This window comes from Gavialis gangeticus, unplaced genomic scaffold (genome assembly GCF_001723915.1).
Source record: "Gavialis gangeticus isolate Ggan-Ray unplaced genomic scaffold, GavGan_comp1, whole genome shotgun sequence".
Lineage (NCBI taxonomy): Eukaryota > Metazoa > Chordata > Crocodylia > Gavialidae > Gavialis > Gavialis gangeticus.
The window spans coordinates 56,896,574-56,914,398 of record NW_017728994.1 but is presented as its reverse complement, the minus strand read 5'-3'; the positions used below and the strand labels follow the sequence as shown (position 1 = coordinate 56,914,398).

Genomic DNA, 17,825 nt, shown 5'->3' with positions numbered 1-17,825 from the left:
AGTTCTTTTCTTCATAGCCTAGCCAAGGGACTGGGGAAAAAGTTCTACAGTACAGTAGAGTGTGGTTTTATATATATCTAGATCTAAAACCATATATCTGTGTATATATCTGATAGATGTCTATCTATATCTATATACTTGTGTGAGTGAAAAATACTAAAAGAATCAATAGCATCTAAAGGGAAACTGTCCACTTGAAAGCTGTTCGACGACACAGGTCCTTTCAGGCCTTATGTTCTCCACAGAGTATGGCTTGCCCAGATTTTCTAACTTTACAGTCATGTTTTCCCACGGTTTTTAATTGCTTTTTCTCTTTCCTGTTGTTCTGCAGAAAACCCACACAAATAGAGCAAACAGACTCACTCTGCAGGGTAGGAGTGCAAATTGCTAAATCCCAAGTACTATCAAATCAGCCTAATAAGCAACCTGAAAAATGGGAAAAGAGCATTTGGCCCCATCCTAATCTCTGCTGGTTTCAGTAATCCACTGAAGGAGATACTCACCATAGTTATAGGTCAAAATGTTCAGAGGAAATGACCTTCAGCTTTTAAATTGCTCATCAGTATCAACCTGTCTTCTTAATTAATTAGGCATCATTAAGTACTGTGAGCCATTGTGAACATTGACTTTTCTGTTAGAAGTCTACCCTGCCAGGCCATTTCATTTGTGACTTGTTTCATTCAGCATTTGATCTAAGAAAGGGACTTTGTCAAGAGACTTTTCATAATTTTTAAAATCTCCTTGTTTTACTTGCCATTTGATGGTAACTCTTTGAAGCTGAATCCTGCATCCCACAGGAAAACTTCATTCCCCCTATTTTATGTGCACTGCTTTTTATTGTAGGATTTTTGCTGTAAGATCACTCCAGAATGCAGAGCTGCCAGCATGGATCTGCTTCACATTTTTAGCAAAAAGACATGCATGCTCTTTGTCCTGACAAACCTTCCCCCACTTCTACCTGGGTGAAGGGATGCAAGCTGATCCAATTGCAGAATAAGAGCTTTACACATTAGGGATGAACCCAAACCTGGATACCGGTAAACTGAGCTCATTTTCAGCTTTTGAGAGCTTGTTCTGTTTTCTGAACTTCCATAGTCCTTGTTTAGACTGTCAATTTTAAAACAGGAAACAGTCCTTCAGCATTGTGTTGCTCCATGACGATGTTGGCACCTGGGCGAATCCATCCCTGTGCTTTATTAGCTGTAGGAGTAATAAGGGGAAAGTAATCAGCCTTGAAGTGTCCCCAGGGACTTGCAGGAAATATCAGTAGTTTACCGGAGTAGATGAGATGCATATGAAAATAGAGCGATTCCAGTGCTGCTGTTGGACACTTAGTTCCCCCAACAAACACAGACACACAAACACGCAGTACATGTTCCTCTCAGTCCTTATTCAACAAGATATGTTGTGTACCTCTTTCACTGGGACCATTTGTACACTAAACGTTACCTGTGTACTGAAGTACTTTTCTGTATTGTCCAATGTGCTCCAGGCCTGTGAATATTTTGAGTGAGTCCCATAAACCCTTCTTGTTCCCTTCTTTCAAAATATGGTAAAAAACTGCATTTGAGGTTCACCCTCACTGGTGCAGTTCAGTGATATGTTGGTACTTGCTGATGCCTTTGTACCACCTGGAATGGGGGATGAAATGGGAAGCCCTGCCCCTGCTCTTTCCCTTAGGCTCTCTGCCAATGGGTGGGAGCAGCTTCAAGCTGGAGCTAGACATCTGTTGCCACAAACTCCTCAGGAGTAAGAGCAGCTTCTGGATGGCCCATCTGTGCTCCTTCAAGGCCATCCCTGCCAAACTCTCAGTGCAGACACCTTGGTGGAGGGGAGGTTGTGCATTTAGCCTGAGTGGTGAGAGCAAAGCTCTGCCTAACAAATACTGCACTGACGTGGGGATAGAGGGGAGGGGAGAAGGATGTAATGGAAGGCAACTCAAGTGGCAATGAGAGCAGTTGTTTTTGGCCTGCTCAGGGTTAATGCAGCTGTATCATCACTGAGCCCACTGCCCAAGTCCTGCATGTGATGCAGAAAAGCTTTCCCACAGCTTGATCGCTGTTGATATAAAGGGGGCAAAGAAGAAGAACCCACTTGCTTAAATGAAGCAGAGGAAGGAGCCGCCGTGCAAGTTGGGGAGAGTGATGCAGAGGCTGCCAAGGCAAACGCGTTCTCTCTTCAGATATTCACAGGCAAAGCATCGTAGATGGAAGCTCTTCCTTCATCACACTCCTGGTCTGTGTCTCTACGAGGCTGCCTGAGGGGCTGGGAGGATGGTGATCTTAAGCACACGTCACTGTACAGCATCATGCTTTTTCCCTTGCCCTGCCCCCATCTTGCTTCCTGCATTCAGAGAGACATTCTTCCTGTAAGGGTACCAGAGCTTGCTTCACATTTGTTTTAGTTTTTCCCATGTCAAGTGCAACACTGTTATAGACTGTTGTATAGCTTTAAACTGAACTGGCCTAGTGAGAGCATGTGAAGGATGTTGGATAAAAAGTGGGGGTACAAGTGTACGAGCACTGGGAAGTGATGTGTTGGGCTTGCAGTATATAGACAGGTGCCAAAATACCCCTTCCTAGCAGCATAAAGCCCCAGGACTTGAGCTTTGTGTGGGGCTTTAAATGCAGCTGTACTGGAGCCTTGCCTCCGCCATCACTCCAGCCCACACGCTGGGCCTTCGCATATTGTTTCTTTCCACTAGCTCCCGCAATGTGCTAGGCAGCATAGAAACATGGGAATGCAGCAGCCCTGCACTTAAAAGCTCACTTAGCTTCTGCTTCTCTGTGTTTCCCAAGTAGAGTAAATCCACTTAATCTTGGGTGCTGTAACGTTAGCACCTTGTACTTCCATTACATGCTGGTATATTTGGTACATAGGCTGCAACAGAGTGTACCCTGTGCAGCTGCTGATCCCCCACACTGCGGTGACTTTTACCTAGAGACGATATGTCCATTGTATGGATAGTGGCACGTGGATGGCTTTCGTCCTAAGAATTTTAATGAACAAATGAGAATTTTAATGGCTTTTTTTCTTTTTATTCCAAACCCAGTCTGTGTTTATCTCCTTTCTATTTTAGGAGAATTCCAGTGATAATTGCCAACTTTCCATATCTATAAACAGCTGCTTCACTAGAGGAGATGCTTTAAAAAAAACCACGGCATCTAGTCTGGTAGGACTATTAACATACTTCATGGCCCAAGGAAAGTCACTCTGTCTGTGCTAGAATTTGGATGATGATGCTCATTCACCTTTGGAAAGCACTTGAGGACTGACAGAGTGAAAACCCTAAATATGAAATGCCATCATGGATTTTGTTATAGAAGTACACTATTTTTCAGATATTCTGTAGTCCAAAGGGCCAAACTCATAACACCCATTGAAATCAATGTGATCACAACCTCTCGGGATTTTGCCGAGTTTGGCAGAATAAAATTTCTTCAAAATTCAATAACAGTTTTTAAGAATCTTCTCCTTAACTTGAGCTCTGGGAAGCATCTGCTTACGAGGTATCTTTGGATAATGTTAAAAGCTGTGAAAATGACTGTAGGGAGTCGAAGGGATTGTTTCAACTTTACCTGCAGTGCGGTGGTAGGATGAGAGCAGTGAAATCTGAGAACTCTGCAATGTTCAGGCTCTGCAAAGACGAATGTTATCCCTAGAACTACTAGCTAAAATTAGGAAGCTGATAAGCGAGTGCCTTTTGTTTCCTAAGCCCCCTGAAGTTAATGCAAAGATCCCATTTTGTCATTACATGAGATGAGGTGGTATGGCAGAGGGCACAAAGCTGGGAGCTGGCACACTGAAGTGGAAACGTGGTTACCATCCATCAGTCTTTTCTGTTCCAGTATTAGCTTGTTATGGTCCTACTTCTGCTCAGGATTTGAGAATATTGAATTGCAACCTGGTACCGTTCTTCTCAGCCTCTTTCCTTTACAGCTTCCCCTCCATCCCTGGGTGCTTTTTCTTGCCTCCTCTTACAGGTTTTCCAGCTCTTTTCTCTCCAGAATCCCTCTGCCACCCAGGGGATGCTTAACTTTTCCACAGTTAAACCTGTTCATGGGTCCATAGCAAACCATTGTAATATGCTATGCAAAAGGGCATGTTCTTTTCTCTTTCTGATAAGAAAAACACAACTTCCTGACATGTTGCGTGCAGCCAAGAAAAGAAGAAACCTTTGCATAAAAATTTCAGCAGGTCTGCACTGTGTCACAGTTTCACTCTGTTCTAGCCTGGTTGCCTGTGAAGGTGGGTATCAGGGGAGAAAATTGTTGTATTTGAATGGAAAGGAACTGGAGCCCGGTCAAAATACTATAATTTTCTACAAGACACCCTGGCATCGTGAGAGATAAAGGGCACTCAGTGCCATAGCTCAGGACTCTCTTTGCTTGATTCCTGCTACCAAAGGAACTTGGAAACATGAAGGAAAACAAATCTCAAAAGGAACCAGAAGAAATCTCATGAAGTTCAACAAGGACAAGTGCAAAGTCCTGCACTTAGGATGAAACAATCCCATGCACCAGTACAGGCTGGGGGCTGAGTGGCTGGGCAGCGGCTCTGTAGAAAAGGACCTGGGGGTTACAGTGGACAGTAAGCTGAATATGAGCCAGCAGTGTGCCCGTGTTGCCAAGAAGGCTAACAGCATCCTGGGCTGCGTTGGTAGGAGTGTTGCTAGCAGATCAAGAGAAGTGATTATTCCCCTCTATTCTGCACTGGTGAGGCCACATCTCAAGTACTGTGTGCACATGCTGTGGCCCTCCACTACAGAAAGGATGTGGACAAGTAGGAGAGAGTCCAGCGGAGGGCAACAAACATAGTACAGGAGCTGGAGCACATGACTTCTGAGAAGACTGAGGGAACTGGGTTTATTTAATCTGGAGAAGGGAAGACTGAGGGGGGATTGACTAGCAGCCTTCAGCTCCCTGGAGAGGGGTTGCAAAGGGGATGGAGCTGGGCTGTTCTCAGTGGTGGCAGATGACAGAGCAAGGAGCAGTGGTCTCAAGTTGCAGAAAGGGAAGTTCAGGTAGGAAAATCTTTCTCTCCAAGAGGTTAGTAAAACACTGGAACAAGTTACCTAGAGAGGTTGTGGATTCTCCATCCTTGGAGGCTTTGAAGAGCCATCTAGATAAAGCCTTGGCTGGGGTGATGTTGTTGGCGATGGACTAGATGAGCTCTTGAGGTCCCTTCCAACCCTAACTTTCTATGACTATAAGTTCAGTGTGGACTCCAGAGATGGAACTGAAGTTCTTAATGCAAAGATCTCTTCTTCACTTGGCTGCAGGCAACACACAGGGGAGTTGTAGGTTTCCTTATCAGAACGAGAATAATAGAGCATGCCCTTTTGCACACCATATATCATGACAGCCTGTTATGGACCCATGAACAGGTTTAGCTGTGGAAAATGCAAGCTGTCCTGATTAGCACAGCTGGGAAGATGTAATGCAACCCCCTACAAGCTATATGGCTCGGCTCCAGCAGAGGCAACTATGCCCCAGGATAAATTGGGCAATTTTCTCACACTTTCAAGAGCTCGCTTCTCTCTTCAGAGCCTGCTTGTTCATGTGCAGCTGCCACAGTGTGTTTTTTGTCGGGTTTCTGCCTCAAGCTCGCGGGTCCGTGGCTTTAGCTGTGAAAACAGTCTCTCCCCCCTAGCTCTGTGCTGCCTACCACCTGTGTCATTATTCAGAGCATTGCTGCCATCTAGAGGGGAGAAGGAGAAATATGAGGGAGTGTTTAATTAAGCCAGGCTGTCTAATTATGTAACTGCTTTTGAATCCATAAGATTTTGCTGGTAGCAAACTTAGATCACCACTGATTCCTTTTGCAAATACCCTTGTGGGCAAGGGGCACTAAAATTATTTCCTGCCAGAATTCAAAGCGTTTGCTGCACCTGCTGGGCTATCTCTGAATCATGGTTGGTTTCCAAAGGAGAAAAGGGTCTTCGCTGTTCTTCTTAGATGCACTCGTGGTGATGGAGAATGGATTTGTGGTCCTTTGTTTCCTGACCAGGGACTGGGAGCTATATGGACTTCGTGACTCTATAGGTGCATCTACATAAGACATTTTACTGCACAGTTGACTAATTAGCTGCACAGTAAACATCTCCGTATCTACACATCCACCCCTGTTAGGCTGGAGTAATTATTCAGCAGCAGGATAGTGCATGTAAATACAAGTACTATCCTGCTGTGGAGTAAAAAATATCCACGGTGGCGCATGTGTAGATGCTTCCTGGCTGGTTGGGGCATAGAGGTGCTTCAGTGCAAGGGTTGCATGTTGGTTAGCCCTGCACTGAAGCTCCCTTGTGCCCCAGGCAGCCCCTCCACAGCACATTGAGCTGGGGGGAGTAGTCGGCTTCACATGCTGCACATGAATAAACTGCAGAGCTTGCTGCTCCGGAATTAATTGCTCTGGGTGCACGTTCAAATGGCGTGCCCGGAAGCAATTAACTCCAGAGCAATAAGCTCCACCGTTTAGTCAGGCATCATAATTGCGTGTGTAAATGCGCCCTGTGAGTGGCATATTTTAATTGAGGAGGGGGGAGTTGCAAGGTTAGGAATGATTAATAAAGCTGAGTAACTGATACTGAATGTCTTTATTTCTTTACAGACTGCGCTGGCTGTGGAAGAGATATAAAAAATGGACAAGCGCTGCTAGCACTGGATAAGCAGTGGCACCTGGGATGCTTTAAGTGCAAGGCCTGTGGGAAGGTTCTGACTGGGGAATACATCAGCAAGTAAGCAACTTCCTTCATCTTTTCTGCTGCATGAGTGCCAAGCCCATAGTTCTGTGAGCTCTCATTGCAAAGTGAAGAGCTTCCAAAGATACCTCATGGTAAAATTTGCCTTTGTTCATCAGCTTGTCAAATCCTGGTTCTGTGGTCCTCTGCTGATCTCCCTTCACCATGAATACTGAGGTTCATGCCCCGAGTGGGAGCAGACTATCTGAGCTGAGAGGTGTAAGGGAACTGTTTCCCTCTGAACTGACAAAAGCAAGTGGGATGCAATGGTTAACAATAACTATAATACAGAGGGGTGCATTTGTTTTCTCCTTCAAGAAAAGGGTTGCTTGAGCTTCTCTTGAGTCTCTGTTGTGTTTGCTAGAGACAGATTTTGGACTTTTTCATCTAAACAGAATTTTGCATATCAAATTGGGAACTTGAAGGGAGCAAAGCACATGTCTCTTCCCATTGCTAGAACAGAGAACAAACACTGTGATGGATTTGACCTGACTTGCATCTGGATTAGAAGCTAATGAACAAAAGAGTTATCAGCATACCCAGCTGTGGGGATAAGATCAGACAGAGTGCTATAGCTCCAAGATACAGAGAGCTGAGCCAGACTAATTTTGAAGCATCTAATGAGGGAGAAAACCTCAGGACACATCAGAATGTGTTGCAGAGAAAAAACTTTCATTACTCATTGTAGAGGGTACAGGTATAGATTGTGGAATCTATGAATAATAAACCTGCTGAAGCAATCCCAGTACTGCATGAATTCCTTAAGCTGACTAAGATATTTCCAGTTATACCATGTAAAAAGCAACTCCACTTACCCTCTGATGTGACTGTGGTTTCTGCTTAGACTTTGGTGTACACTGGTATGGTGGACATTACCAAAGATGTATTTACTGGAAAGAATACATGTGAAGCAGGATCATGTCTGCAAAGGATAAAATGTGTGTATTGCTAAAGGGCCAGATCCCCTGCCTATGTCCGTGGGTCCAGTTCCACTGTTTTCTGTTGCGTTCCATCTCCTTACACAAGCACAGAATCCAGCACAGTGTTTGCACATTTTTGCTTGAATGTGTCCGCTCCAAACACTCAGTTCTTAGTGGTATTGATTATACTATAATTTCTTTATATCTGCAAACTAGCTACCTTGATTTTTTTTTCATTCCCTTTTTTTTTGCAGAGTGAATTTTACGTTAAAGATAAGGGCCAATTGCAAGCCCTGTTAAAATTTGTTCATTAAGAAGTGCTTTGTGTCTTCAATTTTTTTCCCCCGACAGGGATGGTGTCCCTTATTGTGAAAAGGATTATCAGGTTCTCTTTGGAGTCAAATGTGAAGCATGTCACCAGTTCATCACAGGGAAAGTCCTGGAGGTAAGCATCATACAATCTGTAGCCTACTAGTTAGATGTTACTTGGCCGGGCTTTGAATGAGCTCCCATCAGACTACAGAGAGCACAAATAATTTGTCCCCGGAGAGATTTTTGGGAACAAAGAAAGGCCTGTGTGGTTTGAAAAATCCCAGCCATCAAGAAAAAAATACGTGGTAGAGATCTGACCACCCTGTTTTCTGCGGACATGTCAGTAAGCTGATTTTTCTTGTATTTTCTTTTTTTTTTTTTTTGAGAGCTGCAAAAACTTTTAGCAAGTCTGTGGTTGAGGAGTTAGTAATTTGGGTGAGGATTAGAAAATAAGTACTAAAGGAGTCATCTCTGGGGACCATAAATGTCCCCAGGATTATAGTTGTGGAATAGCATTAATAATACTCAGCTTTTGTTCTTTGGGAGGGAGGAGATTGAGACAAGGTGGTACAAGTGATATTGAGGAGGTAGTATAGGCTGGAGAGGACAGTGATTTTAGGTAGAAATGAGAAAGTACAAGCAGCTGTGAAGTTTTTTCATCCAAACTATGCTTCATCCCAAGTCATTGACTGTAGGATGGGGATCAAATCCTCTGGTCTGACGAAGCTCTTTAGAGACACGTTCTGCTCGAAATGTGAGTCTGGACTCCATGGCTTGGGTGCACCTCTGGCTTCAGTGTTGCTTACTATTCAACTTGAAGATGTATTTGATTTTACTAAGCAACGTTATTGGTAAAAGGGGGAGGAGAAGGAACTCCATCGAACCTCTGGTATATTTTTTGAAGCGGCATGTAAGGAGCTGAACATACAGTACCCACAATGAACAAAATATGCCTCCTATAGTGAGGCAGAGATGAAAGCAGTTGCAACCCACTGGGGAATGTGTGTTATAAGTCCTCTCCTCTGGGCCCCATCTGCAGAGCATGTGAGTCTGTGACAGCCCTAGCTTAGAGGACCTTGGTGTGGGAACTCCAGCTGTAGCAGCCCCTCAGTATTTTTGCTCTTGAGGTGCCTCCTCCAGTCCCCACCCTGTAAGTCAAGATGGCACGAATCACAAAGGATCTGCACGCCACTGCTCTTGTCATTGATTCTTTTAAAATGCAGTATCTTTTTTTTTTTTTTAATTAGGTGTGCTTTTTGCCCTTTCCCCCTTTCAGTGTGAGCCTAATCCTTTTGGAGATCCACATGGCTAATTAGTGGGAACAGGATCTGTTCTCTCTTGTGCATGAAGAAAGCGTACCGCTCACAGCTACTAGTGGTTTGCTTTCTGGTTTGAAAATATGTATCGGTGAAGACACTGTTGGGTTGAGAAATATGAACGGGGAGAACTGATATTATTTGTCAGTTCAGAAATTTTTACAAAAATTGCCTCTGGTGATTTCCCTGCTGTGACTGTAGTAGGGATGCACATGAAAGACGTACAGACCCCATGCAGTAACTGAACCTGAGGCCAAAATGATGGGAGGAGAGACTGTTGGAACAGAGGTTGTAAGATATGTTCCCTTTGCCCCATAGTGGTTTAGACACTTGTCTAAATGCTTGTTACAATGGCTGCAAGTAGAAAAAGTCTGAGCTCAGGTAGTCTTGGCTTGAAAATGCATTATCCTTCAGAAGGAATATACCTTTCTACAAGGACCTCAGGGCATACCTCAGTTATTAAAACCTCTCTGTGCAAGTTAAGAGTCTTGGGAAAACACTGAGGCACAATTCCTTTAATTCATGAGGTTGGTTTCTTAAACTTTTAATGTTGTCTCTTTGTCTGACTGTTTATCATGATAAAAAAAACCTTCCACTGAGCCACAAGAGTTGGAAGGAGTTAAGGAAGTGCCGGAGAACAACATGTCCATTTGTCCAGGGGCAAAATCTAATATGCTACTGTTGATGGGTTTTGTTTTTTTTCCATGCAATCTAACCCTTATGAAACCATGATGCCTTGATAAACCATAAAGAGAACATTTTAATGGCCTTTTGAATAAGTAAACATTAAACATAAAATGGTCTTGGGATGCTTTTGGCTGCCTTTTGCTGGATTTTCTTTTTTTTTCTCATCTTCCCTGCCACATCTGGTAAGTGTAGTTTTGCTTTAATGTGATCAACAGCATTTGGCTGTAGCAATACAGCAGAGGGCAGCAGCAGCCCCTGGCATGCAACTACTATGACGATCTTAGGTAGCCTGTCAAAGTTGAATTACTAAGTACGATGTTCCTTCCTCCTAATCTATTTAAATGAGGTTTAAAGTCTGGCTGCTGTCAGGAAGGTGTAGATGGAGAGGCTAAGAGGAGATTCCTTCGTGGAATAAGTAGAGCTGTCTTGCCAAACAAGAACCATACATTGTCTGTCAAGAAGAGATTAGTGGAACGTACTCTAATGCTTTTAAACCCGCCTGGATAATCCACTAATAAAGTTCCTCTGATCTCATCTCTGAAACTACAAGAGGCATGTACAACTATGCTCTTCATTATAGACAGGACTTTAATTGAGTGATTTGATCAGGTGACATACAGTAATTAGTACCACTCAGCACAACCTCTGCGCTTGATTCTTGGACCCCGTGAAGGTCCACTTCACTCCGTCATACGAGCACAGTTCTGCAGGGATGAGGCCATTAAATGAGTCCCGGACAAGAAACATACTTTTCTAGACTATCCATTTAATACCTTTGAAAATCAACTAAAAAAATGGAGGTGAGGAAAAAGTCCTATGTTGGTGTCAGTCCTGAGAGGTTTAGCACATCCCTGTTTGTGCGGAGCGCCAGTACCTGGCCATGCTCACAAGTGCATTAAGTGTGATGAATAGCCAATTAAAAACAAATCTGATGCCGGTACAGGAAGTCGTATATTCCCTTGTACGTTATGGACACGTGGAACTGCTGTCAAGGCAACATAGTATGTTCTTACACTGTTTTACCACCAGAAAGGAACCATTATGAGGAAAAAACCTTTGTTTCCTGTTAACTCCAGTGAAAAACTTCCCTTATCCAGAAGGATGGCATGGAAAGAATTTGGATTGGTGTCTAAAAGAAGATGCATAGATTTTCCACTGTATTGAGGTTGCCCTAATGTTTGTGTTTTTAAAACCTGGCCAGCGAAAGATAACAATTGGTGATTGATCCTGCAAACTCGTGAGAGAGAGAGAGAGAGAGAGAGACCCATCGTCCCGGTGGGACTGGACAGGAAACTGAGCCACAGCTAGATGACGCCACCTGCCTAACATTACATAGAAGGATTGGGAATAGGACACAGTCTCCTGGTGCCTAGTCCAGGGCGATGTTGTCACTACTGATATAAGCAGGATTTGCACCAGTGCTGTAGAGATCAGAGGCTCTATATCTGCTAACAAATCCCTGAACCATCTGGTTTCCCTACTTTACCCATTTATATAATAGCATCTGCTTAATATTCACCCTCCCATGAAAAGCAGCCCTATGATCTATCCTAGCTGTACACCACTCTAGTTCTGTTTAGATAAGCAACTGTTTCACGTTGGTCAGTGTTTGGTAGTGGGAGTATCATGTCATATGTTCCCCTGGCTATTCTTTTGCTAATCCTGTATATACTTGTTTCTTTATGTGGCACTGACACTGGCACGCCACTTTGCAAGTGATGGCACAGTGCCAGTTGAACAGATGGACCTGCAGAGAGAACGATGCCAGGGAATCGGTAGGTTCATCTGACTTCAGCTTGAAAGGCCAAGTTCCCATCAACTATTGTTGAAATGGCAATTTATGCTGAGCTTGTCCTGATTTTGTAAAGGAGCACAGAAAACTGCTCTTATTTTAATGAACGAAGGGGTCTTTCATCTGTGTTACACCAAAGACGTACTGACTTTGAGCTAAACTTATTGTGGAAATAGCTGCTGTGGTTGCATAAGAACTTTTTATCGTCTTTGTTGATGAGGAGAACATTATGATACAAGGAACAGCTCTTCAAAAGTCAGGGATGGCCATAATCATCCTCCAAAATTTGTCCTTTTTTTAAAAATCACTGGGTATAAAAGGATTCAATTAATTGTCTTAATTTTGCTTATGTAACTCAGTCTTTGATTCTGTAAGCTGCTTGAGCTATAATCATCTAGTCCATTAATTTGATGTGGAGGCTTTTATATGAATTTCAGCTGGGATCCTCCAAATAGCATCGTTTGATTCAATTTACAAAGAAATAATTTAAATAAAATTCTTGGTTCTTATTTACAGTGTAATTGATGCAGCAACGCAGACATATTTAGCAACACTATGTAAGGCCGTAATTCTACCAACACATAAGTATGAAGAAAACTTCACTCACATAAGCAGTCCCATTGCCTTCAGTGGCTTTCTGTTGTGAATACATTTATCCACATGCTTGTCTGCATTGACTTCGAGATTTACAAGCTTGAGTGTTCAAGTCTGTTTTTTAAAAGTTAAATTTGACTCTTAGGTGACTTAGATGCTTTTGTATCTTTGACCCTAATTATCTCAGAACTTGATGAGGTGTTCTCATACCTTTTGTGAGCTTTGACGCCACTTCCAGTCATGAGACCAAACTTCTGGTTGACTTATCTTGCCTCCAGTCTGAGCCAGTTGTCAGAACTGAATTTCTGCGAGACCTGCAACCCCATTTGAGGTCAGAGCCCTTCAATCCACAAACTCATTAAGGCATCTAAGCCTAACTGGAATTGATTTGGGTGCTTTATGTACCTGGCCACAAGCAGTTTTGCTACTTGGCTCATAGAAAGGGCTAAGTTTTAGAGTGCATGGCGTGGGTGAGGAGAATGTCCTCTGAAAACAGATGGAGATTTCTGTTCAAAAACATTAAATAGCACACTGATGCACATTAGTTTCTTTCTTGCGTGGCATGCTTAGGAGAGCTGATCTGAAAGTAGTCATCCAGGTGAAATCTTTTGATTTAATTGTATTAATGAGACAGGTCGAAGCTTCCTGGCTTCAAACTGAATAAAGCAATTTTTGTAAGCAGCATTTTATTGATGCAAATGAAAGACTCTGAAAACACAAGCTGTTGAAAGTGGTAGCTGTGGTGGGTTTTTGAAGTTATTGTAGGTTTAAAAAAATACATAAAACTTCAGAGAGAATATATTAGTGTTTTTCTGCCATTGCCACCAGAAATCTGCAGACTATTTTTCAGGCATGGGAAAAAATACACAGTTTGTGATGCGAATCACTTCTAGCCAGAGGCAAATCCAGGATTTCTTAAAGTGGGTGTGTGGCACACTGCCTTGCAGGCCGTGGACTGATGGGGGTGTGGTGTAGCTGGCTTCCCAGTGTCTGCCAGCCCAGGGCTCCAGGCAAGGAGCAGGTGCTGGAAGGAGGAACTCGCCCCTGAAGCTGTCCCCAGGCTGCCAGGCAGAGAGGAGCCCCAAAGCCACTCCTGTCCTGCTCCAGCTGGGGCCTGCGGGGAGCTGCAGCATGGGATGTCAGATTCAGCTCAAAAAAATGGTGGTGGTGGGTAGGTTTCTTCCTTCCAGTGCCTGCGCCCTGCCCAACCTCCCTTGCCCTGCTTCCCGTGTTCCCTGGTGGCTGGGAACAGGGGCTGGAAGGGGGAACCTGCATGCTGCCATTGCCATCCCCAGCTGAGCCCAATGCTCCACACAGCTGCTCCCTGCACAGCCCAGCTCTGTGACCTCCCCCTGCCCCCCAAGTCAGCTAAGGACAGTGGCAGTGTGTGTGTGGTGGGGGGTGGGGGGGCGGGGCACACAGGCAGGTTCCTCCTCCTAGCAGCTGCTTCTGGACAGTGCGGGGGATATCGGGAGGCACGGGGTTGGCAGGGAAGAGGTGCAGAAAGAGTCAGCCCCCTTGCTGCTGCTGTCCCCTGCTGAGCCTGGCACCCTGCACACCTGCAATCCATGGCTAGAGTGGGGCAGGAGTAGCTCTGGGGTTTCCAGTGTGCATGGGTCAGCCAGAGACCGCAACGGCAGCACGAGGGGGTGTGGCACCGTACCACTGCACCCCCCTGGGTCCACCCCTGCCTGCAGCCTGAATAGGCAACAAAAAAACACAAGACAAAGGGGTAACAAAGAGCAGCCCAGCCCTGACGTATCTTGTTAATTCTGTGCTTTGCTTTGTTTGCATTTAGTTTATCACTGTTCTGGTAAGTTTGGGGGGGGCAGGGGTTGTGAACACACAGCATAAACCATCCTGGCAAATGCTGGAAGACCTACTGAAGCACACAGCAATCACTGCTTGCTCTAATGCTACCATCTTTATTATGGAGATGAGTAAAATGGACTAGAAATTATCTGATTATGGTTCACACATGTCTATGGGCACCGGGGCCCTGCATAAACTGCATAATCATCCTGGATCAGCATTTCTCAACCTGTGGGTCACGACCCAAGAGTGGGTCACAAGGATATGTGGAAGGGTTGCAACCAGACCTTAAAAATGGATCAACAAACTTTAAAAATGGATTCTCCTTTAAAGATAAAAACATGGAAAATCGTGGCTTTTCCTTTGCAAGCTGGCAGAGTTCCAGCTTGCAAGGGGATGCTTGCCCCCTTTGCCCCCCACACTGGGAGTGAGGGGAGCTGGGTCGGGCCTGGCCATCAATGTTTACAAATGGGTCCTGGTACAAAAAAGGTTGAGAACCGCTGTGCTAGATAATTCAAGGGACATGACTTTAAGCAGAACATACAAGTGCCAAGATGCACGTGCCCATTTGAGAGGTGTCGTCTTTTCTCTATTAACCCAAATGTACCTGCAGGCACATTTCAGTGTACGGTAATAGACCCTTTGCAGCCCAGAGTCAAGTAGCCCACGGGAGTGACACCTAAATTGCTCAAAAGCCCCAGCAGAAGTATTTAGTCCCCTTCACAGACACGATACACTGTTCCCAGGCTGAACCAACACCTCTTCCCGAGGCGGAAGTGCTCTGAGTGGCCTTTCATCGAATGATTGCACTTGAATGCTAAAAAATGGTACTGTCCCCACCTGGGTCATAATCCTCCCCCCTCCCCTTTTCCCTTTTTCAGAATGGACTGGCCCGGCGACAGCTAGAACGAGTTTCCTGCACAGGCAGAAAAGCCTGGTGATTCTCTTTTTGGGTGGATACACTGAACAGCCAGTGGAGGTTGGGGGTGGGGGCTGTGTTTTGGTCAGAAACAGGCTTATATAATAGGAAGCTGCAAGGGCTGGCTCAGTGCAAACAGGAGCTGCAGACTTGTGGGTGTCTGCAGGTCATTTTTCAGACTGCTCTGAAATGTCACAAGTGGAGCGTTCACCAGGCTGAGGAGGACTGGAAATTAGCCTGAAGAAGCCTTTACAGAAGGTAAAACCCTCTCCTTGCAAAAATTTCCTGCAAGATATAATGGGGAAATCACCTTGTGGGGGAGACTCTGCAGCTTTGTAATGTGGCTGAACGTTTTATCCCCGCCGCAAAGGCCAGTGATGACAGAGTCAGATATTAGGACGTTTATTCCCTTCATTGTGTGCAGCGGAGAGATTTATTTTGAGGCGCTGGGTCATTCTGTTCTTTGGAAGAAGGGAAAGTAATTAATGAAGTTTTATGTCTACATATTTTATGGAGAGTGTCAGAAACCAGCGTAAGTCAGATGGAGTTTGTGTGGTTTCTGGTTGCTACTTTGTACTTGAAATCTTGACACACTATTCATCTTGTCTAATTCTTAAAATAATATGTCACTCTGTGATTTATTTCTGCACATTTGCCCTACTAGACAACCTAGGTATCCCTTGGAAAGTTTCATTGTCTCTAGCTGAAGTGAACATTAAAATGCTCCATTTTTTTAACAAAGGATCAACATTTGCATGAAAATGAGGAAATGAAAAGTATAATAATAACACGCAGACATGGGTGAATGCCTCTGTCAGGCTAGCTAGATAGCATGTGGGGGTGGCAGAAAGTGGCTTCGATTTGAACTGTTTGTTCTGAAAACGGTTTGTCCTGATCGCGTACACGACTACATACACAGACTACGGCAGCGTCTGGGATTGATACTGTGGTCTACTCTAGTATTTTTTTAATCAGGGCTCCAGCATCCTGGAGTGATAAGTAAAGTTTCTTGATGTGGAAAAACTTCCCTACCCAAGCAGCTACTTTTGCATAAAAGTTAAAGAGATCCTTTTTTTTTTTTTTTTTTAAAGCAAAGGCAGGGGTGAGACAAAAGCGATGTCTATCCCCTGCAAAAAGTCAGATTTACGATTATGGAAAAAGACGATACGTAAAGTTGGCAGTGCCCCAGCAAAAGTGTGGTCACCATGGCAGCTTCAACAAGAGGGTGTAACTCTCACTCAGCAAAGATTTACGGACCAACCTGCAGCCTGCTTTCATTCCCGCGCTGCAGGGAGGAATGTTAAGAGGATGTAGGGGATGCTGAGTAAGAAAAACAGGTTGTGACTAGTCATTGTAAAATAACCCATTCAAACATTATTATTGCCACACAAAGGCTTGTGGGATCTTGTAGGCACCGACTAATACACCGCTTACCTACATGGATGACCTTCTCAGGACCCTGCTACCAGCCAGAAGCACTTCCCAAGCTGTCTGGGGCAGCACTTTTTGGTTTTAAGTATCATTTTTAGTCATGTGTTCCCTTGGGATTTTTTTTTTTAAGTTTCTAATGTGTTCTGAAAATTCCTGGGCATAGTTTCAGAGTCACAACTTACCCAACATGCCCAAAGCGTAACAGAGGGGTACTGCAGAAAGTGCTTTTACACTGGGCCCAGTAAACGGCTTCTTGCCCTGGTGAGATGGACAGCAGCCGTCATTGAAGCATAGCTTCTGTTAATATACCAGAAGCACGTATAGAAAAAATACGACTGCTAATCATTTACACCCTGAAGGTGCACAGGATAAGTGCACCACCTTATCAGTGGAACAATTACTGCAATGTCCAGGGGTGCTTTAATTGTTTTCTTCTTGACCTCAGAAGTTAGCCCATTGGTTCACTCTTGCAGTTCAGTTTGATTTGGTTTCCCTTTGGCATGGTCCAAGTTCAGGGAAGCACAGCATTGCATCTCTATTCAGTTCCACAGCCCTGTTCCTCCAGCTTTTGAGTGCCATTATCATTATTTATTTAAACTATGTTTTATGGTAGTACTAACAGTCATGGCCAAGTCCGTGTAAAGATAAACTGCAATCAGTGCCCCAAAGCTCTGACAATGAAAATGAGCTTTGTCTCGGTGCCAGATTTTCATGGTGTGATTGTGATGCAACAGAGTTAAGTCACAGAAGCCACTTATATACCAGTCCCTTGCTCAGCAAGAGGCCAAGCCCAGCAGTTCCTAGATTCGTAGATGTTGGGGTTGGAAGGGACCTCACTAGACCATCGAGTCCAACCCCCTGCCCTGGGCAGGAAAGAGAACTGGGGTCAGATGACCCCAGCCAGGTGCTTGTCCATTCGGTAAATTCAGTAAGGAGGGTGTCTATGAAGGCTTAGAGGGGTCCTAAATGCATTCCCTAGCATTGCATTTAAACTATCCTACCCATGGATGCACAGGATCCTTTTATACTGTGTGCAGTGACTAATTGCTGGGCTTGGGTACATACAAGTGGGTGGGGTTTGATTCTCAGCGGCAGAGCAGATCCCTCTCGGCAGCTTGGTGAGCATAGGTGACAAAGGTAACAGGAAAAATCCATTTAATAATGGATAACAGGAAAGTAACCTGTTTAAATTCGCTGATGACACCAAAATTTGGGGGGAAGTGAGCACGCTAGCAGGGAGTGAGAGATTGCAGAGGGATCTGGATAGGGTACAGGGGTGGGCTAACAGGAACAGGATGCGTTT

At 44.5% G+C, this 17,825-nt stretch overlaps 1 protein-coding gene and 1 long non-coding RNA gene across 18 annotated transcripts in view; both read left to right on the top strand.

Moving 5' to 3' along the window:
- The window catches only part of ABLIM1 (actin binding LIM protein 1), a 248,040-nt gene that overhangs the window by 107,744 nt on the left and 122,471 nt on the right, over window positions 1–17,825 (top strand). For all 17 annotated transcript variants that reach the window (XM_019502864.1, XM_019502866.1, XM_019502874.1 and 14 more), the window contains exons 5-6: window positions 6,610–6,736; window positions 8,011–8,104. In XM_019502864.1, coding sequence (XP_019358409.1) covers window positions 6,610–6,736; window positions 8,011–8,104 — 221 coding nt within the window. The remainder of the gene's footprint in view (window positions 1–6,609; window positions 6,737–8,010; window positions 8,105–17,825) is intronic.
- Window positions 14,754–17,825, top strand: part of LOC109287642 — a 4,643-nt gene continuing 1,571 nt past the window's right edge. Inside the window, exon 1 of the long non-coding RNA XR_002094924.1 lies at window positions 14,754–15,349. This is a non-coding gene — a long non-coding RNA (uncharacterized LOC109287642). The remainder of the gene's footprint in view (window positions 15,350–17,825) is intronic.